This window comes from Oncorhynchus keta, chromosome 7 (assembly GCF_023373465.1).
Source record: "Oncorhynchus keta strain PuntledgeMale-10-30-2019 chromosome 7, Oket_V2, whole genome shotgun sequence".
Lineage (NCBI taxonomy): Eukaryota > Metazoa > Chordata > Actinopteri > Salmoniformes > Salmonidae > Oncorhynchus > Oncorhynchus keta.
In genome coordinates this window covers 37386130-37412170 of record NC_068427.1, presented here as the reverse complement: position 1 = coordinate 37412170, position 26041 = coordinate 37386130, and the positions used below count along the sequence as shown (strand labels likewise).

The 26041-nt window shown below is 48.0% G+C and overlaps 1 protein-coding gene across 5 annotated transcripts in view; it reads left to right on the top strand.

The window, feature by feature from the left end:
* LOC118385854 (semaphorin-5B-like) overlaps positions 1–26041 on the top strand; it is a 355620-nt gene that overhangs the window by 218302 nt on the left and 111277 nt on the right. For all 5 annotated transcript variants that reach the window (XM_052522729.1, XM_052522727.1, XM_052522725.1 and 2 more), the window contains exons 8-9: positions 4661–4874; positions 13865–14150. In XM_052522729.1, coding sequence (XP_052378689.1) covers positions 4661–4874; positions 13865–14150 — 500 coding nt within the window. The remainder of the gene's footprint in view (positions 1–4660; positions 4875–13864; positions 14151–26041) is intronic.

Genomic DNA, 26041 nt, shown 5'->3' with positions numbered 1-26041 from the left:
CAGTTAGGATCACTACTTTATTTTAAGAATGTGAAATATCCGAATAATAGTAGAGAGAATTATTTATTTCAGCTTTTATTTCTTTCATCACATTCCCAGTGGGTCAGAAGATTGCATACACTCAATTAGTATTTGGTAGCATTGCCTTTAAATTGTTTATCTTTGGTCAAGCGTTTCGGGTAGCCTTCCACAAACTTCCTTCGACTTGGGAGGAGATTCTGGACGGCAAAGGACCCTGGGCACAGCCAGGGGAATATCGCCGTCCCAAAGCAGAGCTGGAGGCAGCGAAAGCAGAGAGGCGCCGGTATGAGGAGGCAGCACGGCAGCGCGGCTGGAAGCCCAAGTGGCAGCCCCAAAAACGTCTTGGGGGAGGGCACATGGGGAGTGTGGCGAAGTCAGGTAGGAGACCTGCGCCAGCCAGCTCCCCATGCTTACCGTGGAGAGAGAGGGCATTGTACCGGGCAGGCACCGTGTTATGCGGTGGAGTGCACAGTGTCCCCTGTGCGTGTGCATAACCCGGTGTGGTACATTCCAGCTCCTCGTATCGGCCGGGCTAGAGTGGGCATCCAGCCAGGTGCCATGAAGCCGGCTCTACGCATCTGGTCTCCATTGTGTCTCCTCGGGCCGGCATACATGGCACCAGCCTTACGCATGGTGTCCCCGGTTCGCCAGCACAGCCCAGTGCGGGCTATTCCCCCTCGCCGCACTGGCCTGGCTACGGGGAGCTTTCAACCAGGTAAGGTTGGGCAGGCTCGGTGCTCCAGATCTCCAGTGAGCCTTCTCGGTCCGGTCTTTCTCCGGTGCCATCTCCACGCACCAGCCTTCCGGTGGCAGCCCCCCCGCACCGGGCTTCCTGTGTGTCTGCAGAGCCCAGTGCTCCCTGTTCCTCCTCCCCGCATTCGCCCTGAGGTGCATGTCCGTGGCCCAATACCACCAGTGCCGGCACCACGCACCAGGCCTACAGTGCGCCTCGTCTGTCCTGAGCTGCTAGAGTCTCCCGTCTGTCCTGAGCTGCCAGAGTCTCCCGTCTGGCCTGAGCTGCTAGAGTCTCCCGTCTGGCCTGAGCTGCTAGAGTCTCCCGTCTGTCCTGAGCTGCTAGAGTCTCCCGTCTGTCCTGAGCTGCTAGAGTCTCCCGTCTGTCCTGACCTGCTAGAGTCTCCCGTCTGTCCTGAGCCGTCAGAGCCGCCAGTCTGTCCTGAGTCGTCAGAGCCGCCAGTCTGGCCTGAGCCATCAGTCAGCCAGGAGCTGCCAGAGACGTCAGTCAGCCAGGACCTGCCAGAGCCGTCAGTCAGCCAGGACCTGCCAGAGCCATCAGCCTGCAAGGAGCTGCCAGAGCCGTCAGCCAGTCCGGAGCTGTTTATCGGCTGTTTATCCGGAGCTGCCCCTCATTCCGGAGCTGCCCCTCAGTCCGGAGCTGCCCCTCAGTCCGGAACTGCCCCTCTGTTCGGAGCTGCCCCTCAGTCCAGTGGGGCCTTTAATTAGGATCTTAGACCCTAAGTCGGAGGCGAGGGTCGTCCCTCTGAAGAGGCCCTTGAAGAGGGCAATGACTATGGTAGAGTGGGGTCTACATCCCGCACCCGAGCCGCCACCATGAAAGAGGCCCACCCGGACCCTCCCCTTTAGATTAGGTTTTTGCAGCCGGAGTCCGCACCTTTGTGGGGGGCAGCCATCTTCTTTGGGTATTTCGTGGGTTATTGTCTATGTTATTTTATTTATTATTATTTTTTTTGTAATTTTACCTTTATTTAACCAGGCAAGTCAGTTAAGAACACATTCTTATTTTCAATGACGGCCTGGGAACAGTGGGTTAAATCCCTGTTCAGGGGCAGATTGACAGATTTGTACCTTGTCAGCTCGGGGGTTTGAACTCGCAACCTTCCGGTTACTAGTCCAACGCTCTAACCACTAGGCTAAGCTGCCGCCCCATGTTGCACGTTAGCACATTGTTTATATAGCGGTCACGTTCATCTTATTCGTTTTGTTGTTTTTTGTTTAAGTGTTCTTAGTGTTCGTCATTAATAAAGAAGAATGTATTCTAACCACACTGCGCTTTGGTCTACTCCATACGACGATCGTGACAGACGGCCTTGGAAGAACTTCACTGGACTCTATGTAAACTGGAAACCATATATCCTGAGGCAGCATTTATTGTAGCTGGGGATTTCAACACAAGAATACCTCAATTCTACCAGCACATTGATTGTTTTACCCGCTCGAACACTACACTGGACCACTGCTACTAACTTTTGCGATCCATACAAGGCCCTCCCCCACCCTCCCTTAGGTAAATCTGACCATTACTCCATCTTGTTGCTCCCCTCCTATAGGCAGACACTAAAACAGGAAGCGCCCATGCTTAGCTCTATCCAAAGTTGGTCTGACTAATTGGATTCCATGCTTCAAGACTGCTTCGAACAGGTGGACTGGGATGTGTTCTGGGTAGCCTCAGACAATACATTAACATATATGCTGACTCGGTGAGTTTATTAGGAAGTGCATTGGAGATGTTGTACCCACTGTGACTATTAAAACCTTCCCAAACCAGAAACCGTGGATTGATAGCAGCATTCGCGCAAAACTGAAAGCACTTACCACTGCAGTTAAACATGGCAAGGTGACTGGAAACAAATACATATTTCATTCCCTCCACAAGGAAATCAAACAAGCAAAGCGACAGTATAAAGACAAAGTAGAGTCGCAATTCAACGACTCAAACACAAGACGTATGTGGCAGGGTCTACAGACAATCACGGATTACAAAAAGAAAACCAACCCGTCGCAGACATCGACGTCTGCTACCAAAGACTGTAGGCTCTCCTTCCCTGTGGCCAACATGAGTAAAACATTTAAACGTGTTAACCCTTTCAAGGCTGCCGGTCCAGACGGCATCCCTAGCCACATCCTCAGAGCATGCGCAGACCAGCTGGCTGGTGTGTATACGGACATATTCCATCAATCCCTATCCCAGTCTGCTGTCCCCACATGCTTCAAAATGTCCACTGTTGTTCCTGTTCCCAGGAAAGCTAAGGTCATCATGAAGTGCTTTGAGAGACTAGCCAAGAATCATATCACCTCCACCATTCCATCCCCCTTCATTGTGTGTATAAGGTAGTCGTTATTCTTTTTTTTTTATTATTTCACCTTTATTTAACCAGGTAGGCTAGTTGAGAACAAGTTCTCATTTGCAACTGCGACCTGGCCAAGATAAAGCATAGCAGTGTGAACAGACAACACAGAGTTACACATGGAGTAAACAATTAACAAGTCAATAACACAGTAGAAAAAAAGGGGAGTCTATATACAATGTGTGCAAAAGGCATGAGGAGGTAGGCGAATAATTACAATATTGCAGATTAACACTGGAGTGATAAATGATCAGATGATCAGATACAGGTAGAGATATTGGTGTGCAAAAGAGCAGAAAAGTAAATAAATATAAACAGTATGGAGATGAGGTAGGTGAAAATGGGTGGGCTATTTACCAATAGATTATGTACAGCTGCAGCGATCGGTTAGCTGCTCAGATAGCTGATGTTTGAAGTTGGTGAGGGAGATAAAAGTCTCCAACTTCAGCGATTTTTGCAATTCGTTCCAGTCACAGGCAGCAGAGTACTGGAACGAAAGGCGGCCGAATGAGGTGTTGGCTTTAGGGATGATCAGTGAGATACACCTGCTGGAGCGCGTGCTACGGATGGGTGTTGCCATCGTGACCAGTGAACTGAGATAAGGCGGAGCTTTACCTAGCATGGCCTTGTAGATGACCTGGAGCCAGTGGGTCTGGCGACGAATATGTAGCGAGGGCCAGCCGACTGGAGCATACAAGTCGCAGTGGTGGGTAGTATAAGGTGCTTTAGTGACAAAACAGATGGCACTGTGATAAACTGCATCCAGTTTGCTGAGTAGAGTGTTGGAAGCAATTTTGTAGATGACATCGCCGAAGTCGAGGATCGGTGTGTATAAGGTAGTCATTATAGATATTACTGCTCTGTCAGAACTAGAAGCACAAGCATTTTGCTACAATCGCATTAACATCCACTAACCATGTGTATGTGATCAATAAAATTTGATTTGATGTGAACTTAACATGATGAACAGGAATGACATTTACTCTCACAGGTGGCCAATAAGCACTAGCTGAAAGCCATGCCCTTAATAAGCCACGTCTCCTGAAAGTAAGCTAAGGATTACATTCAAAAAGACCCAGCTGCTATGTCAACCTAGCATGACAGTAAAAAATACCCATCTGATGGTTAAATTAACCCATGTTTGTGTAATCCAAACGACCCTACTGGCTGGGTCCAAATAACCCAACTTGTTCTGTCCACTATTTAACCAGCACTGGGTTACCAAATAACCCATATTGGGTTGTTTTAGAGCATCATTTTTTAAAAGTGTGGAATGAAGGAGTGGGGGGATGAAGGGGAGATGAAGGGAAGAGAGGGATAGAGTGATAACTGGCAGGAATAGGGGTGGGGGATGATAGACCGTGAATGGTGAAAGGAGGCATTAAGATAAGGTCGTCTCCAGCTACATGACTGGAATGTAAACATCAAACAGCCATATGGTCTGTGAGAAGATAGTGTGTTGTTACTATCATTTTCTTGCTCTCACACTCTCTCTCTCTCTCTCTCTCTCTCTCCCCTCCCTCCCCCTCGCTCAGGTGGGGAACATGTCCAGCGTGTTGGATCGTGTGAACGGCGTGGCACGGTGCCCGTATGACCCTCGCCATAACTCCACGGCAGTGGTGACGGAGAGTGGTGAGCTGTTCGCCGCCACTGTCATAGACTTTTCGGGTCGCGACCCCGTCATCTACCGGAGCCTAGGAGGCATGCCACCCCTTCGGACTGCCCAGTACAACTCCAAGTGGCTCAACGGTAAATGACGGTTCCACAAACCTCGCTGTGTGTGTGCGTTTGTAGTGTGTGTGTGTGATGACACCACCCACACTGCCCACCATGTGTTTGTAATGTGTGTGTGTGTTGACACCACCCGCACTGCCCACCATGTGTTTCTAATGTGTGTGTGTGTTGACACCACCCGCACTGCCCACCATGTGTTTGTAATGTGTGTGTGTATTGACACCACCCGCACTGCCCACCATGTGTTTGTAATGTGTGTGTGTGTTGACACCACCCGCACTGCCCACCATGTGTTTGTAATGTGTGTGTGTGTTGACACCACCCGCACTGCCCACCATGTGTTTGTAATGTGTGTGTGTGTTGACACCACCCGCACTGCCCACCATGTGTTTGTAATGTGTGTGTGTGTTGACACCACCCGCACTGCCCACCATGTGTTTGTAATGTGTGTGTGTTGACACCACCCACACTGCCCACCATGTGTTTGTAATGTGTGTGTGTGTGTTGACACCACCCGCACTGCCCACCATGTGTTTGTAATGTGTGTGTGTGTTGACACCACCCGCACTGCCCACCATGTGTTTGTAATGTGTGTGTGTGTGTTGACACCACCCGCACTTCCCACCATGTGTTTGTAATAGTTGATTCGGTAATGTCAATTAAAGTGGATTGCATAGGAGCTAAGATCTTTGTTAGAGGCCCAGTGCTTCCTGATTGTTAATGGCTTGGTGCAGTCTGTTATCCACCATGTTTCAGGCTATCAGCCATGTTTCTCAGGGACGCCATTTCTACTATTTCCTAGTATCCAAGTAAAAAGACATGGTAATTTGACCCCCCCACAAAATAAAGTATGCGATTTGAGTGTAATCCACCGAGGTACGGTATTGTGGATCGTATGAGCAGGTTTTGGCTGGTACTATAGAAAAGCTAAGTTAGATAAACCTCCATCATCAGCCCCAAAAGTCCCAGCTAGGTGTCTGTAATCTTTCTGTTGCTGACACCAGGCCTTTTTACTGAATGCACCTCACAAATACATCCTGACTCCAGCAGAAAAAAGACCTTTTCTGAAACTGTGATTATTATCTGCAGTATTTCAAACACAGCAACCATATTTAGTTCTAGGCTCCATAGAGTAGGAGGAGAAAAGAGGAGAAGAAAATAGGAGGGAGAAGAAAGGGGGAGAGAGGAAGATTGAGGGGGTAGAGGTGTGCACTACAGCCCTGCACGGGCATGAATTTTAAGCTCAATCCCTGCAAATGCCCACAACTTTCAGGCCCTAACCTACCCAGACCCGATTGCTTCTGCCAAATTTGGGCATTACCATATTGGGCTTTACAGTCATTTACAAAAATCCATTTAAAATGACAACAAACAAAAAAAAGCGACAATCTTTCAAAAGCCCGAAATCAGAAATAACTTTCTCTGTTAGTAAATCCATTAGCTCCCTGTGTGCAGCTCAGAGAGAGAGCAGTTAGCTATTAGCTATTTTTCATCACTATAAACTCTGACAAAACTCAAGGAACATGATTATATTCTGTGAAATAATCTCTCCTGTCTTCTATTTGACGAGGTTGAAGCACTTCTGACACCATGTTAGGATCTTAGTCAGATATGACTGTCACGATCATCGTTGGAAGCATACTCGGACCAAAGCGCAGCGTGATCTGGGTTCCACATATTTGCTGAAGTGAAACTTACAAAAACAATAAAGAATGACCAAAACGTGACGTAAATGACGTGCTCACAGGCAACAACACAAAAACAAGATCCCACAAAACACAGTGTGAAAATGGCTGCCTAAATATGCTCCCCAATCAGAGACGACAAAAAACAGCTGCCTCTGATTGGTAACCATACCAGGCCAACATAAAAATACACAACCCACCCTAGTCACACCTCGACCTAACCAAAATAGAGAATAAAAAGGCTCTGTATGGTCAAGGCGTGACAATGACTACTGTGCCGCACAGCATGAGCAAATGGCTCAGCTACAAATTGTTAGTGATCAATGTAGTGATACCCGAGCCCTGCCTGTAGCTTAGTTATTGATGAAATAACGACACACCAGCCCTAACCCGGTGTGTTGTCTGGTTCTGGTCGGGTAGTAGAGCTCTAGTTTAATTGAAGCAGAGCAAGGAGCAGAGTATGTAGCAGAGCAAGGAGCAGAGCATGGAGCAGAGCATGGAGCAGAGCAAGGAGCAGAGTATGGAGCAGAGCATGGAGCAGAGTATGGAGCAGAGCAAGGAGCAGAGCATGGAGCAGAGCATGGAGTAGAGTATGGAGCAGAGCAAGGAGCAGAGCAAGGAGCAGAGCATGGAGCAGAGTATGGAGCAGAGTATGGAGCAGAGCATGGAGTAGAGTATGGAGCAGAGCAAGGAGCAGAGCAAGGAGCAGAGCAAGGAGCAGAGCATGGAGCAGAGTATGGAGCAGAGTATGGAGCAGAGCAAGGAGCAGAGCAAGGAGCAGAGCATGGAGTAGAGTATGGAGCAGAGTATGGAGCAGAGCAAGGAGCAGAGCATGGAGCAGAGCATGGAGCAGAGTATGGAGCAGAGTATGGAGCAGAGCATGGAGCAGAGTATGGAGCAGAGTATGGAGCAGAGCATGGAGCAGAGCATGGAGTAGAGTATGGAGCAGAGCAAGGAGCAGAGCAAGGAGCAGAGCATGGAGCAGAGCATGGAGCAGAGCATGCTCAGTTTGACTGGAGCACGGAGAGAGTTTCCCAAAGACTGGAGCATCGGCCTTCTTGCCTGCTACAAGTTTGCTCCAGTAACGTTCCAAGTAGTGCTCACTTCATGGGCTCAGGGCATTCCTGCAGCGACATGCACTTGTAGTCTACTTGCATACTGCTATAGCCCCTTGCTTTAGCTACTGTCATGGAGTTGGCTAAATATTTTCAGAAAAAAACGAGTAAAACTTACAGGTGACTTGAGACGAGGAGGACCAAGAGCGGAGTGCGGTGATGTAGTGTGTCCACAACTTTAGAAACATTGTGAAATCTAAAAAGACAAGTATCCCAAAAGCATGATGGTGTACTTACTATGTGCACATGCTAACAGAAAGGAACAAGGTGGGTATTTATAAACAAAACATTGTTTTATTTATTTTGTCCCAATAGGCCTGGCATATTACCTCTTTCCATTTTGAAAGGGTTATTTTGCTTACAAACCTTTAGGCCTACCTATCAAAGAAAACAAAAACAACTCTGCGTCCCTGCCCAGCCTGGCAAGAGTGGCCCGAAGGGTGATTAGTATCTCCTGTGGCTCTGCGAGCACAGTGAGGGTATTCCCCGCTGCTGCCCTCATCACATGATCCTGAAGCCAGAAACTCTGGCCAAACTCGTCTTTCCAAAAATGAATTAAAAGGCACTGATCCTAATAAGGCATTTTTCATTTAATTTGTATTTAATTCCAAGTGTGTCACAGCCTATGTGCAATATATAAACTATAATGATTTAATACAACAACATTTTTAAATTTTGAGTGCTTAATGTGCCTGCCAGCCTAGCAAATGCTTCACAATGTATTTCTTTGTAGTCTATAGCATTGAAATAATTGAAATAATATAGCCTAAATCATTTATAATTAATTCACTTAGACTCCCTGTTTGACTCCTGACCTATTTATAGTGTTTATATGCTGTTTAATATGACATGAAGCCTATTTGAAATGATGAGCGCTTCTTACAGTCACCTTTTCATGTTGTTTATTAAAATACTTTTCATTCAAATCATATGGTTTGGTTTCAATACTTCAAAACCAAATGGTAGGTTCAGGTGGTCACAAAATAGATGGGTGTTGGTTAAACTGTGATTTTAATGAATGGAGCGGATTTGGAGCGGCAGTTTTTTCCCTGTGAGAGAGGAGCTTTTTTAGTGTGAGTGGTTGGAAAGGACATGGAGCGACTGCTCATGAGCAATGAGCGGGATTTCAGACCGCTCAACTCCACTCACATGCTCTGTTCAGTAGGGAGAGACAGAGCAAGAAAAGGGCTGAGAGGAAAGGTAGGGGGCAGAAATATACAGGCCAGGCAGAGGAGAGACGATAGACTCAGGAGGCAGTGAGTGGTATAATTATTCCCCGTGGCAGGGAGAGGGTGAAATTACAGCACGCTGCATGCTTCATGCCACGCAGGGCTGTGTGTGTGTGTGTGGGAGGTGGGCTTTACCACAGGAGGGGGCGAGTGAGAGAGCAAGCGAGGGAGGAAGGAAGGAGAGGAGTGGAGCAGCGAAGAGAGTGCTCATCAGCATAATCACAGCTGGTTGCAGATAGACAGACAGACAGACAGACACCTACTGTTGGCACCACCTTGCCTTTCCATTCCCTCAGCCCTTCTGAAATACACACATCCTCTTGGGGCAAAGCCCACTTTGCTGTACAGACTCTCCTTCCAGAGTCTGGAGCTGGATCTGGCAGGATCAGAGGAGACGGAGTGAGAATTGAAATCTAATTTCTAGTAATGAGCCTAGGCAACACACACAGGCAAGCAATAATATCTCTCTCTCCCTCCTCCTCCTCCTCCTCCTCCCCATGTTCAGTCACGTGGCTGTGTGTGAGTTCCACCCCCCGCAGGCTTCAATCAGTCTTTGTGGAGATTGAACAATCTGTTTACTTTCGGCAGGGAAGTGGAAAAATGCTATTTGTTGAATTGACTCCCACAAATGACACGCAGCCTAAACATGGAGTATTAGCTCATTCCTATGCCACCTCTGACAGCCACAGGGCTGTGTGTGTGTGTGTGTGTGTGTGTGTGTGTGTGTGTGTGTGTGTGTGTGTGTGTGTGTGTGTGTGTGTGTGTGTGTGTGTGTGTGTGCGTGCGCGCGTGTGTGTGTGTGACAGCCGTGGGGAAGCAGCAGTTAATCTACGCTAATGCCTGTTTCCATAGCTTCTCTTTCCATGGTAATTATCTAGGACCCGACAGGAGGCCTGGTGATACAGTATACACGCACACACACACACACACACACACACAAACCCATCATGTACATGGCTGTTAACTGACCTGGAAAACCTTGTCCTCCATTACAAAGTTCCATGCAGAGCAGGTGAGGGATGTGTTAGTATATTTGTCATGATAGTTTTTCAGAAATGGATTACAGGTTTTTACATGGATTACATTACATTTGATTATTCACGGGCAAAGCTATGGGTTCTTACGTGGTCTCTTCTCCCATTAAGCTTAGACTAGAGATAATGATGGAAGAGTTTGATATCGCAAACTATAGGATAAGAATAATGGGACAGTGGATGAATATTCAGCTGACAAGGGAATGTAAATTGTCAAAGACTCCAGCCACCCAAATCACAGTCCGTTCTCTCTGCTACCACACGGCAAGCGGTACCGGAGCACCAAGTATGGGACAAAAATGCTCCTGAACAGCTTCTACCCCAAAGCCATAAGACTGTTGAACAGTTAATTAAACGGCTACACAGACTTACTACTTTTTACCCCCTACCTACATTCACATATTACCTCAATCAATCACCTAACCAAACTTTAATGTACATATTACCTCAATCAATCACCAAACCAAACCTACATTCACATAGTACTTCAATCAATCAATCCCCTAACCAAACATACATTCACATATTACCTCAATCAATCACCAAACCAAACCTACATTCACATATTACCTCAATCAATCACCTAACCAAACCTACATTCACATATTACCTCAATCAATCACCTAACCAAACCTACATTCACATATTACCTCAATCAATCACCTAACCAAACTTTCATGTACATATTACCTCAATCAATCACCAAACCAAACATACATTCACATATTACCTCAATAAATCACCTAACCAAACCTACATTCACGTATTACCTCAATCAATCACCTAACCAAACCTACATTCACATATTACCTCAATCAATCACCTAACCAAACCTACATTCACATATTACCTCAATCAATCACCTAACCAAACCTACATTCACATATTACCTCAATCAATCACCTAACCAAACCTACATTCACATATTACCTCAATCAATCACCTAACCAAACGTACTTTCACATAGTACTTCAATCAATCACATAACCAAACCTACATTCACATAGTACTTCAATCAATCAATCCCCTAACCAAACCTACATTCACATATTACCTCAATCAATCACCTAACCAAACCTACATTCACATATTACCTCAATCAATCACCTAACCAAACCTACATTCACATATTACCTCAATCAATCACCTAACCAAACCTACATTCACATATTACCTCAATCAATCACCTAACCAAACCTACATTCACATATTACCTCAATCAATCACCTAACCAAACCTACATTCACATATTACCTCAATCAATCACCTAACCAAACCTACATTCACATATTACTTCAATCAATCACCTCACAAAACCTACATGTACATATTACCTCAATCAATCCCCTAACCAAACCTACATTCACATATTACCTCAATCAATCACCCCAACTACCTCGTACCCCAGTACACTGACTCAGTACCAGTACTCCTTGTATATAGCCTGTATATAGACCAGTTATTGTTATTTTATTGTGCTATTTTATTGTGTTACTATTTTATTTGATCTATTTGTAAATGTTTTACTTTTTAACTACAATGATGAGAAAGGGCTAATAAGTAAGCATTTCACAGTGAAGTCCACACTTGTTCTATTCGGTTCATGTGGCCAATAAAATTTTATTTGAGATTTTACCAAACATTGTGCTAGTTGGTAATCCAGTCAGTCTCAACCATTTCACCCATTCCTATTAGCTGTGGCCAGTCACTACCTGCAGTTGGTTTTTATCAGTGTTCTGAAATGGAATTACAAGTCCTGTTATTGCTCCTGATGTCGTTTCCATTCCTGCCGGTTGCTTGCATTCTCCTATAATCTCATTCGCTTAAACGGTAGTGCTGGCCCCTGGGGCATTTACCGTCATGGCTGTTTGCAGGTTAGTATCTCCACTCTCCACTCCCCACTCTGCTCTGAATCCACGCAGTGTGTTCATGTGTTTCTGTGTGCCTGTTTGTGTGTGTGTGTGTGTGTGTGTGTGTGTGTGTGTGTGTGTGTGTGTGTGTGTGTGTGTGTGTGTGTGTGTGTGTGTGTGTGTGTGTGTGTGTGTGTGTGTGTGTGTGTGTGTGTGTGTGTGTGTGAAATCACTGAGAATGTATGGTCCCAGAGAGAAAGCAGAACTGACAGCCATATTTTGTTGTTTTCACCAGCTCACTGCCTCTCTAGTCATGAGTAGATTCTACGTTATAACCGGAGAGGACGATCATACTTGTTATCACACATGGCTTCAAATAGTACTCCAAATCTTGCTTGATCCTGCCTGTAGGTTTTGAACCCAGGTACGCTGTTAATGTGTTCCGTTGTGGAGTCAAGACTAAACAGTGCCTGTGTTTATAGCAACCGTGACAAGGTTTGAGCATCCATGTTACCATATGGTGTTTCTGACCACCAAGTCAAAGTGGAAGGAATGATGAAGTCATGGTCTCTATTGATATCTATTCCCCAGGTCGAGTGCGTTAGACTCATGTCTTGACCATGTATATCCAGATGATCAACTGTCCTGGTATTTACAGAGGGAGGAATGAATGTATTGTACATTTTACAGGATGACTATTACTAATGAATGTATTGTACATTTTACAGGATGACTATTACTAATTAATGTATTGTACATTTTACAGGATGACTATTACTAATGAATGTATTGTACATTTTACAGGATGACTATTACTAATGAATGTATTGTACATTTTACAGGATGACTATTACTAATGAATGTACAGTATGTCTGACAGGATGACTATTACTAATGAATGTACAGTATGTCTGACAGGATGACTATTACTAATGAATGTACAGTATGTCTGACAGGATGACTATTACTAATGAATGTACAGTATGTCTCACAGGATGACTATTACTAATGAATGTACAGTATGTCTGACAGGATGACTATTACTAATGAATGTACAGTATGTCTGACAGGATGACTATTACTAATGAATGTACAGTATGTCTGACAGGATGACTATTACTAATGAATGTACAGTATGTCTGACAGGATGACTATTACTAATGAATGTATTGTACATTTTACAGGATGACTATTACTAATGAATGTACAGTATGTCTGACAGGATGACTATTACTAATGAATGTACAGTATGTCTGACAGGATGACTATTACTAATGAATGTACAGTATGTCTGACAGGATGACTATTACTAATGAATGTACAGTATGTCTGACAGGATGACTATTACTAATGAATGTACAGTATGTCTGACAGGATGACTATTACTAATGAATGTACAGTATGTCTCACAGGATGACTATTACTAATGAATGTACAGTATGTCTGACTGGATGACTATTACTAATGAATGTACAGTATGTCTCACAGGATGACTATTACTAATGAATGTACAGTATGTCTGACAGGATGACTATTACTAATGAATGTACAGTATGTCTGACAGGATGACTATTACTAATGAATGTACAGTATGTCTCACAGGATGACTATTACTAATGAATGTACAGTATGTCTGACAGGATGACTATTACTAATGAATGTACAGTATGTCTCACAGGATGACTATTACTAATGAATGTACAGTATGTCTGACTGGATGACTATTACTAATGAATGTACAGTATGTCTGACAGGATGACTATTACTAATGAATGTACAGTATGTCTGACAGGATGACTATTACTAATGAATGTACAGTATGTCTGACAGGATGAGTAATGTCTTTATTATCAACATGACTGTACACGTTTATTCATCAGTATTGGCTACCAGTATAGACTACCATGACATTGAGAATCATCAGCTGTGGCTTCATGGAGTCTAATGCTCTCTCTGACTGTCTCCCTTTCCCTCTCTGCTTTGTCTCTTCTCCTCCCCCGTCCTCTCCTCCTCTTCCACTCCTCTCTTCCTGTCCTCTCCTGTCCATTTCCACTCCTCTCTTCCTGTCCTCTCCTCCTCTTCTCTTCTTCAGAACCCCATTTCATCTCAGCGTACGATGTGGGTCTCTTCACCTTTTTCTTTCTGCGTGAGAACGCCGTGGAACACGACTGTGGGAAGACCGTCTACTCCCGGGTGGCCCGCGTCTGTAAGAACGACATCGGAGGGCGGTTCCTACTGGAAGACACCTGGACCACCTTCATGAAGGCCAGGCTGAACTGCTCGCGCTCAGGAGAGATCCCCTTCTACTATAACGAGCTGCAGAGCACCTTCTATCTGCCTGAACAAGACCTCATCTATGGGATTTTCACCACCAACGTGTGAGTGATGAGTGATAGTCTTTCTAGACAAGACACAAACACACACTCAGTTAAACACATATACACAGCAAATTAACCAGTGTTAAAAAACAAACAAAATGAACACTGAAAGTGTTGAGTCTGTGGACCTATGTAGACAATGGAACAGTGTTAAATTAACACACTCGTTAGTTTAAAATATTTCCCAGAGTGCCTTGCCTTCGAGAGTTACCACCCATGACTAGATTTGTTAGTGACAGAGACACGATTGTTACATTCATCAATTTTCAGTCCTATGGACTTCACCAACTCCCAGGAGGCAGTAGGCTACTTTCTATCACTGTACCAGTACAGAAAGGAGAAGGAGCGAGTACTTTCCAACTGTGTGTGTGTTTGTGTGTACCCCTCCCTCTTTCCCATCCTTTGTCTCAGTCCCTGTCTGTCTCTCAGTCCCCCAGTTATTCCCTAAAACTCTTCCCCCAGTAGGGGGATATGGTAATGCAATCACAGGAAACACTGTCTCCATCTGTCTGTGTTAAATTGAACATGGTCAAACAACTCCCAGGAGTTTGAACTGTAAAACAGAACAGAGGGAGTGAGAGGGAGAGGAGAGGGAGAGAGAGAGGAGAGGCAGGAGAGGGAGAGAGAGAGGGAGATATATACATATACTGTATATATGCTGTTCTCCATCTGCCTTTGCTGGACACCTGCTCTTTTAAATAGGTCATTCAGTAGCAGACTATGTTTGCATTCATTCTCTCGTCCGAGTAGTGATCTTAAGACCCCAGAGCTGAGGTATTTTTTTAACTGTAGACCTTACTGGTATCTCCCTCTCTCTCCCTGCCTCCATCCATCCCTCCCTCTGTCAGGGCTGCTGAGTGGGGCTTCACTGTTTCTCCCATTGAAATGGGGCTATCACTTGCTAATGATAATTATCCAGGTGATTTCTCTGCTTTACACATTCCATTCCAATGGCTTTCTCCATGTACTAAACTTTCTGAATGAGCAGCTGGATGCTGCTGCAGGTGTGTATCATATATGAAACTGATTGGCTTCTGATTTGACATGTCTCCTGGGTAACCTGGTAACCATGGTGTCCTGGCATGGTGTAATGTGTGTGTGCAGCCATCTGAAGCGTGACCCATATTTTTGGCTGATTTTCCATATTTTTTCCTTGTAGGTGTACTTCTTTCATCACCTCAATATAATAATGTCAAATCCACCTTGAAATGAGCTATAAATTCCATGGAGCATATTGGATATGCCTAGAATAACAGTCAGATCATTCGTTTTTTACAGTAAGAAAAGTATTATTTATTTTTTATTTTACCCCCCAATTTCATAGTATCCAATTATTAGTAGTTACTATCTTGTCTCATCGCTACAACTCCCGTATGGGCTCCGGAGAGACGAAGGTCGAAAGTCATGCAAGCTGCACTGCTTCTTAAAACAGCGCGCATCCAACCCGGCAGCCAGCCGCACCAATGTGTCGGAGGGAACACTTTGCACCCGGCGACCTTGCACTGCCCGCCACAGGAGTTGCTGGTGCGCGATGAGACAAGCATATCGCTATCAGCCAAACCCTCCCTAACCCGGACGACGCTAGGCCAATTGTGAATCACCCCACGGACCTCCCAGTCGCTGCCGGCTGCGACAGAGCCTGGGCGCGAACCCAGAGTCTCTGGTGGCGTAGCTAGAGCTGCGATGCAGTGCCCTAGACCACTGCGCCACCTGGGAGGCAGAAAAGTAATATTTTACCAAATAATACTACTTACAGGCAGCTTGTTTATACCATGTACACACAACAGTAACCTTTAGTACCCTATTGCAACATTGCTGCTGCTGTTTTATTGCTACCTGACTGTCTCTTGAAAGTGACTGTTTCAGAACATAGCACTGTAGCTCATGTATTGCATTGTAATGCAGTAACAAATTGTTATGGATAATCCTAGCCATAGTTCAATTTCTGCTCCTTCCCTGTATGCCGTACGGTAAAGGGGATTCTGAGTGTGCTTTTTGTTTTTGTTCGATGCAGCTATTCACTGAGATTGAAACACATTGGACCGGTCTAAATGCAAGAGGCGTTACTACATTCCCGGGCTGTTCATTCCCGGGCTGTTCATTCCCGGGCTGTGCCACAACCGGCCGTGGCCAGGAGTCCCATAGGATGGTGCACAATTTTCCCAGCGTCATCCTGGTTAGGGGAGGGTTTGGCCGGGGGCTTTACTTGGCTCATCACACCCTAGCGACTCCTTGTGGCGGGCCATGTGCCTACAGACTGACCCCGGTCGCCAGTTGATTGGTGTTGCCGCCGACATATTGGTACAGGTGGCTTCCGGGTTAAGTGGGAGGGTGTTAAGTGGGAGGGTGTTAAGTGGGAGGGGGTTAAGTGGGAGGGTGTTAAGTGGGAGGGGGTTAAGTGGGAGGGTGTTATGTGGGAGGGGTTAAGTGGGAGGGTGTTAAGTGGGAGGTAGTTAAGTGGGAGGGGGTTCGTGGGAGGGTGTTAAGTGGGAGGGGGTTAAGTGGGAGGGTGTTAAGTGGGAGGGTGTTATGTGGGAGGGTGTTAAGTGGGAGGGTGTTAAGTGGGAGGGGGTTAAGTGGGACGGGGTTAAGTGGGAGGGTGTTAAGTGGGAGGGTGTTAAGTGGGAGGGGGTTAAGTGGGAGGGGTTAAGTCGGAGGGTGTTAAGTGGGAGGGGGTTAAGTGGGAGGGTGTTAAGTGGGAGGGGGTTAAGTGGGAGGGGGTTAAGGAAAACCCAGATGTTTTTGACTTAGTTATAGTGAAACATGTAAATTCTGGTCTTCATTTTGACAGTTCATTGCAAAAGTGATATGCACTGAGTGTACAAAACATTAGGAACACCTTGACATAGCCTGACAAGGTGAATCCAGGTGAAAAATATGATCCCTTATTGATGACACCTGTGTAGATGAAGGGGAGGATACAGGTTAAATAAGGATTTTTAAGCCTTGAGACAATTGAGACATCAAATCAAATCAAATCACATTTATTTATATAGCCCTTCGTACATCAGCTGATATCTCAAAGTGCTGTACAGAAACCCAGCCTAAAACCCCAAACAGCAAGCAATGTAGAAGCACGGTGGCTAGGAAAAAGGTGTAGAAGCACGGTGGCTAGGAAAAACTCCCTAGAAAGGCCAAAACCTAGGAAGAAACCTAGAGAGGAACCAGGCTATGTGGGGTGGCCAGTCCTCTTCTGGCTGTGCCGGGTGGAGATTATAACAGAACATGGCCAAGATGTTCAAATGTTCATAAATGACCAGCATGGTCAAATAATAACAAGGCAGAACAGTTGAAACTGGAGCAGTAGCACAGTCAGGTGGACCGGGGACAGCAAGGAGTCATCATGTCAGGTAGTCCTGGGGCACGGTCCTAGGGCTCAGGTCCTCCGAGAGAGAGAAAGAAAGAGAGAATTAGAGAGAGCATATGTGGGGTGGCCCGTCCTCTTCTGGCTGTGCCGGGTGGAGATTATAACATAACATGGCCAAGATGTTCAAATGTTCATAAATGACCAGCATGGTCGAATAATAGTAAGGCAGAACAGTTGAAACTGGAGCAGCAGCATGGCCAGGTGGACTGGGGACAGCAAGGAGTCATCATGTCAGGTAGTCCTGGGGCATGGTCCTAGGGCTTAGGTCAGTTGAAACTGGAGCAGCAGCATGGCCAGGTGGACTGGGGACAGCAAGGAGTCGTCATGTCAGGTAGTCCTGGGGCATGGTCCTAGGGCTCAGGTCCTCCGAGAGAGAGAAAGAAAGAAGGAGAGAATTAGAGAACGCACACTTAGATTCACACAGGACACCAAATAGGACAGGAGAAGTACTCCAGATATAACAAACTGACCCTAGCCCCCCGACACAAACTACTGCAGCATAAATACTGGAGGCTGAGACAGGAGACATGGGTTGTGTATGTGTGCCATTGAGAGGGTGAATGGGCAAGACAAAATATTTTAGTGCCTTTAAACAGGGTATGGTAATAGGTGTCAGGTGCACCAGTTTGTGTCAAGAACTGCAACGCTTCTGGGCTTTTCACGCTTAGCAGTTTCCTGTGCGTCTCAAGAATAGTCCACCCCCCAAAGGACATCCAGCTAACTTGACACAACTGTGGGAAGCATTGGAGTCAACATGGGCCAGCATCCCTGTGGAACGCTTTGGACACCTTGTGCCCCGACGGATTGAGGCTGCTCTGAGGGCAAAAGGGGATAAACTTAATATTAGGAAGGTGTTCTTAATGTTTGGTAACTTTTTACCCCTAGCGGTTGAACTCCACCATTGAAATGGTGATGTAGAGGCACCTTGAGAAGGTTCCTCTGTCATCTCAAGGGAGGGGTTTGTTATGAAATACACTCCCTTCTAGATGTGCTGGGTGGTACCACCTCAAGGAAGGGGTTCAGTATGAAATACACTCCCTTCTAGATGTGCTGGGTGGTACCACCTCAAGGAAGGGGTTCAGTATGAAATACACTCCCTTCTAGATGTGCTGGGTGGTACCACCTCAAGGAAGGGGTTCAGTATGAAATACACTCCCTTCTAGATGTGCTGGGTGGTACCACCTCAAGGAAGGGGTTCAGTATGAAATACACTCCCTTCTAGATGTGCTGGGTGGTACCACCTCAAGGAAGGGGTTCAGTATGAAATACACTCCCTTCTAGATGTGCTGGGTGGTACCACCTCAAGGAAGGGGTTCAGTATGAAGTACACTCCCTTCTAGATGTGCTGGGTGGTACCACCTCAAGGAAGGGGTTCAGTATGAAGTACACTCCCTTCTAGATGTGCTGGGTGGTACCACCTCAAGGAAGGGCTTCAGTATGAAGTACACTCCCTTCTAGATGTGCTGGGTGGTACCACCTCAAGGAAGGGGTTCAGTATGAAGTACACTCCCTTCTAGATGTGCTGGGTGGTACCACCTCAAGGAAGGGGTTCAGTATGAAGTACACTCCCTTCTAGATGTGCTGGGTGGTACCACCTCAAGGAAGGGGTTCAGTATGAAGTACACTCCCTTCTAGATGTGCTGGGTGGTACCACCTCAAGGAAGGGGTTCAGTATGAAGTACACTCCCTTCTAGATGTGCTGGGTGGTACCACCTCAACGCTCACTATAAAAGCAGGTGACCGTGTGCTTTATTTGGCAATGGCCTTGGCTTCCTTTACTAAATTCAAAAGGCAGTTAGGCACATTTACGAAAATGACTTAATTCATAGTTTTTGATTACCGTTTCACAGACATCTATATCTTTATGAAGAAAACAAAATGTAGGCTGTGAGGATTATGCGTTTTTAATCGTAGCTACATCCATCGTAACAAGAAATAGATGACAGTGATGGTCATGTCAAGTCATTGTAATTTTCCCACTGCTATGACTGATTGGTTGTGCAGTATGCTAAGACAGTTGGCTCATATTCATGAGTTCTAATGTCACACTGGGCAGATATATATTTTCAAATCCATTATTTACATTTTTTATCCCCTGCCACACACTTGTAATTCTGAAAAGTGAAAGCATGTCTGTGAGAAGGGATGCCCTGGTAGTAGTTGTAGGTTTTTATACAGTAACCAAGACCAATCTGTGAGTTCATTTGACCATTGGAAAAAGAGCTACTGTGTAAATACTGCAATGTGAGTTGGATTGAGTTGAGCCCCCTAATCTTAATTTTCAAGGTGATGATTGCGCTTTTCTTCCCAACACAATACCGCAAAAAAATGTGTCCACATTTCAACAACAAAAAATGTGCGCCCCTGTGGGGAAGTAGAATTTAAACCGCAAGTGGCAATAGATGTCAGGAACTCTGCGTTTTACCACTGTGAGCTAACTGTCTCCCAAAATTAATATTTATGAGCAATTCCCCCCACAACCTGAAGTACATTGTACCACCTAAACCGCTGTGAAATATATATTCATATTTTCAGCTGTTTGAAGCTGGTGTACAAAACAGAAAGGAAAAGATACAGCAACAAAACTTAAGAAAGGGAAGCATAGAAATAATGCACATAGAACAGATCTACATCTTATGCTTGCTTTCAATGAGAATGACAGATCTGTAAATTACATTTCTATGTGCATTTGGTCAAGTCGCCCAAAAAGTTACATATTGCTGCTTTATTGCGTCCCAAATCACCCCTATTTTCTATATAGTGTATGACTAGTGTGTGTGCACTCCATTGGGAATAGTGTACCATATGGAATGCACACTTCATGTATTTTTACTGTGTATTTTTTCAACTGAGGTGATGTGCACAGACTGCATTAGCTCTGTATACCCTGCTAAGACTGGAGCCTGCCAAACATAGGCAGAGCACATCTGTTGCTGTATTCTGTGGTGTGTGTGTGTGTGTGTGTGTGTGTGTGTGTGTGTGTGTGTGTGTGTGTGTGTGTGTGTGTGTGTGTGTGTGTGTGTGTGTGTGTGTGTGTGTGTGTGTGTGTGTGTGTGTGTGTGTGTGTGTGTGTGTGTGTGTGCGTACATGCATGTATATGCGTGCCTTCACTAGCCCGTATGTGTGTGTTAGAAAGTATTTTGGGATGCAAGTGTCTCTATGACACACATATAGTGCAGTATATATGGGCCATCTGGTGTGATGATGAGCACCATCCCTGCTAGTCTGCTCTCTATGATTCATCATCATAGAAGCCTTCACCACTCATATGCACTGAACTGCAGTGAGCAGGTGCAGCGGCAGGCACTTCATGTGTCCCAAATGGCTTCCTGTTCCTTTAATAGCACACTACTGACCAGGGCCCATAGGGCTTTGCCATTTGGGACAAAGCCTGTGTCACTAAGCTGCACTGAGCAGGTGCAGAAAAGGGACACACTCTAGTGGGCATTGTTGAAGTCACCATCTCAGGGGGGCTTTTACTCCCATAACACCTTGCAGCCATAGGGTACAGTGACACAACAGAAAGTGCAGTGTCATCCTGTCCGACTGGCTCGCTGGTGTGGTTGAGGACATCAGCCTTTTACTCCCATAACACTGGTCATAGGGGAACACCAGCCAGCCATAGGGGAACACCAGCCAGCCATAGGGGAACACCAGCCAGCCATAGGGGAACACCAGCCAGCCATAGGGGAACACCAGCCAGCCATAGGGGAACACCAGCCAGCCATAGGGGAACACCAGCCAGCCATAGGGGAACACCAGCCAGCCATAGGGGAACACCCGCCAGCTATAGGGGAACACCAGCCAGCCATAGGGGAACACCAGCCAGCCATAGGGGAACACCAGCCAGCCATAGGGGAACATCAGCCAGCCATAGGGGAACACCAGCCAGCCATAGGGGAACACCCGCCAGCCATAGGGGAACACCAGCCAGCCATAGGGGAACACCAGCCAGCCATAGGGGAACATCAGCCAGCCATAGGGGAACATCAGCCAGCCATAGGGGAACATCAGCCAGCCATAGGGGAACACCCGCCAGCCATAGGGGAACACCCGCCAGCCATAGGGGAACACCAGCCAGCCATAGGGGAACACCAGCCAGCCATAGGGGAACACCAGCCAGCCATAGGGGAACACCAGCCAGCCATAGGGGAACACCCGCCAGCTATAGGGGAACACCAGCCAATCATAGGGGAACACCCGCCAGCTATAGGGGAACACCAGCCAGCCATAGGGGAACACCCGCCAGCCATAGGGGAACACCAGCCAGCCATAGGGGAACATCAGCCAGCCATAGGGGAACACCCGCCAGCTATAGGGGAACACCCGCCAGCTATAGGGGAACACCAGCCAATCATAGGGGAACACCAGCCAATCATAGGGGAACACCCGCCAGCTATAGGGGAACACCAGCCAATCATAGGGGAACACCAGCCAATCATAGGGGAACACCCGCCAGCTATAGGGGAACACCAGCCAGCCATAGAGGAACACCCGCCAGCTATAGGGGAACACCAGCCAGCCATAGGGGAACATCAGCCAGCCATAGGGGAACACCCGCCAGCTATAGGGGAACACCCGCCAGCTATAGGGGAACACCAGCCAATCATAGGGGAACACCAGCCAATCATAGGGGAACACCCGCCAGCTATAGGGGAACACCAGCCAACCATAGGGGAACACCAGCCAGCCATAGGGGAACACCAGCCAGCTATAGGGGAACACCAGCCAATCATAGGGGAACACCAGCCAATCATAGGGGAACACCAGCCAATCATAGGGGAACACCAGCCAGACATAGGGGAACACCAGCCAATCATAGGGGAACATCAGCCAGCCATAGGGGAACACCAGCCAATCATAGGGGAACACCAGCCAGCCATAGGGGAACACCAGCCAATCATAGGGGAACACCAGCCAGTCATAGGGGAACACCAGCCAGCTATAGGGGAACACCAGCCAGCTATAGGGGAACACCAGCCAATCATAGGGGAACACCAGCCAGTCATAGGGGAACACCAGCCAATCATAGGGGAACACCAGCCAGTCATAGGGGAACACCAGCCAGCCATAGGGGAACACCAGCCAGCCATAGGGGAACACCAGCCAGCCATAGGGGAACACCAGCCAGCCATAGGGGAACACCAGCCAGCCATAGGGGAACACCAGCCAACCATAGGGGAACACCAGCCAATCATAGGGGAACACCAGCCAGCCATAGGGGAACACCAGCCAATCATAGGGGAACACCAGCCAGTCATAGGGGAACACCAGCCAACCATAGGGGAACACCAGCCAATCATAGGGGAACACCCGCCAGCTATAGGGGAACACCAGCCAGCCATAGGGGAACACCAGCCAGCCATAGGGGAACACCAGCCAGCCATAGGGGAACACCAGCCAATCATAGGGGAACACCAGCCAGCCATAGGGGAACACCAGCCAGTCATAGGGGAACACCAGCCAACCATAGGGGAACACCAGCCAGCCATAGGGGAACACCAGCCAATCATAGGGGAACACCAGCCAGCCATAGGGGAACACCAGCCAGCCATAGGGGAACACCAGCCAGCCATAGGGGAACACCAGCCAGCCATAGGGGAACACCAGCCAATCATAGGGGAACATCAGCCAATCATAGGGGAACATCAGCCAATCATAGGGAACACCAGCCAGCCATAGGGGAACACCAGCCAGCCATAGGGGAACACCAGCCAGCCATAGGGGAACATCAGCCAATCATAGGGGAACACCAGCCAGCCATAGGGGAACACCAGCCAGCCATAGGGGAACACCAGCCAGCTATAGGGGAACACCAGCCAGCCATAGGGGAACACCAGCCAGCCATAGGGGAACACCAGCCAGCCATAGGGGAACACCAGCCAATCATAGGGGAACACCAGCCAGCCATAGGGGAACACCAGCCAGTCATAGGGGAACACCAGCCAACCATAGGGGAACACCAGCCAGCCATAGGGGAACACCAGCCAATCATAGGGGAACACCAGCCAGCCATAGGGGAACACCAGCCAGCCATAGGGGAACACCAGCCAGCCATAGGGGAACACCAGCCAGCCATAGGGGAACACCAGCCAATCATAGGGGAACATCAGCCAATCATAGGGGAACATCAGCCAATCATAGGGGAACACCAGCCAGCCATAGGGAACACCAGCCAGCCATAGGGGAACACCAGCCAGCCATAGGGGAACATCAGCCAATCATAGGGGAACACCAGCCAGCCATAGGGGAACACCAGCCAGCCATAGGGGAACACCAGCCAGCCATAGGGGAACATCAGCCAATCATAGGGGAACACCAGCCAGCCATAGGGGAACACCCGCCAGCTATAGGGGAACACCAGCCAGCCATAGGGGAACACCAGCCAGCCATAGGGGAACACCAGCCAGCCATAGGGGAACACCAGCCAGCCATAGGGGAACACCAGCCAGCCATAGGGGAACACCAGCCAGCCATAGGGGAACACCAGCCAGCCATAGGGGAACACCAGCCAGCCATAGGGGAACACCAGCCAGCCATAGGGGAACACCAGCCAGCCATAGGGGAACACCAGCCAGCCATAGGGGAACATCAGCCAACCATAGGGGAACACCAGCCAGTCATAGGGGAACACCAGCCAGCCATAGGGGAACACCAGCCAGCCATAGGGGAACACCAGCCAGCCATAGGGGAACACCAGCCAGCCATAGGGGAACACCAGCCAGCCATAGGGGAACACCAGCCAGCCATAGGGGAACACCAGCCAGCCATAGGGGAACACCAGCCAGCCATAGGGGAACACCAGCCAGCCATAGGGGAACACCAGCCAGCCATAGGGGAACACCAGCCAGCCATAGGGGAACACCAGCCAGACATAGGGGAACATCAGCCAGTCATAGGGGAACACCAGCCAGTCATAGGGGAACATCAGCCAATCATAGGGGAACACCAGCCAGTCATAGGGGAACATCAGCCAGCCATAGGGGAACACCAGCCAGCCATAGGGGAACACCAGCCAGCCATAGGGGAACACCAGCCAGACATAGGGGAACATCAGCCAGTCATAGGGGAACACCAGCCAGTCATAGGGGAACATCAGCCAATCATAGGGGAACACCAGCCAGTCATAGGGGAACATCAGCCAGCCATAGGGGAACACCAGCCAGACATAGGGGAACACCAGCCAGTCATAGGGGAACATCAGCCAGTCATAGGGGAACATCAGCCAGTCATAGGGGAACACCAGCCAGCCATAGGGGAACACCAGCCAGTCATAGGGGAACACCAGCCAGCCATAGGGGAACACCAGCCAGCCATAGGGGAACACCAGCCAGTCATAGGGGAACACCAGCCAGCCATAGGGGAACACCAGCCAGTCATAGGGGAACACCAGCCAGCCATAGGGGAACACCAGCCAGACATAGGGGAACATCAGCCAGTCATAGGGGAACATCAGCCAGTCATAGGGGAACACCCGCCAGTCATAGGGGAACACCAGCCAGCCATAGGGGAACACCAGCCAGACATAGGGGAACATCAGCCAGTCATAGGGGAACACCAGCCAGTCATAGGGGAACACCAGCCAGCCATAGGGGAACACCAGCCAGCCATAGGGGAACACCAGCCAGCCATAGGGGAACACCCGCCAGCCATAGGGGAACACCAGCCAGCCATAGGGGAACACCAGCCAGCCATAGGGGAACACCAGCCAGACATAGGGGAACATCAGCCAGTCATAGGGGAACACCCGCCAGCCATAGGGGAACATCAGCCAGCATAGGGGAACACCCGCCAGCCATAGGGGAACATCAGCCAGCATAGGGGAACATCAGCCAGCATAGGGGAACATCAGCCAGCATAGGGGAACATCAGCCAGCATAGGGGAACATCAGCCAGCATAGGGGAACATCAGCCAGCATAGGGGAACATCAGCCAGCATAGGGGAACATCAGCCAGCATAGGGAACATCAGCCAGCCATAGGGGAACATCAGCCAGCATAGGGGAACATCAGCCAGCATAGGGGAACACCCGCCAGCCATAGGGGAACACCAGCCAGACATAGGGGAACATCAGCCAGCATAGGGGAACATCAGCCAGCATAGGGGAACACCCGCCAGCCATAGGGGAACACCCGCCAGCCATAGGGGAACACCAGCCAGTCATAGGGGAACATCAGCCAGCCATAGGGGAACATCAGCCAGCCATAGGGGAACACCAGCCAGCCATAGGGGAACATCAGCCAGCCATAGGGGAACACCAGCCAACCATAGGGGAACATCAGCCAGCCATAGGGGAACACCAGCCAGCCATAGGGGAACACCGCCAGCCATAGGGGAACATCAGCCAATCATAGGGAACACCAGCCAACCATAGGGGAACACCAGCCAACCATAGGGAACACCAGCCAACCATAGGGAACACCAGCCAACCATAGGGGAACATCAGCCAGCCATAGGGGAACATCAGCCAGCTATAGGGGAACATCAGCCAGCCATAGGGGAACACCAGCCAACCATAGGGGAA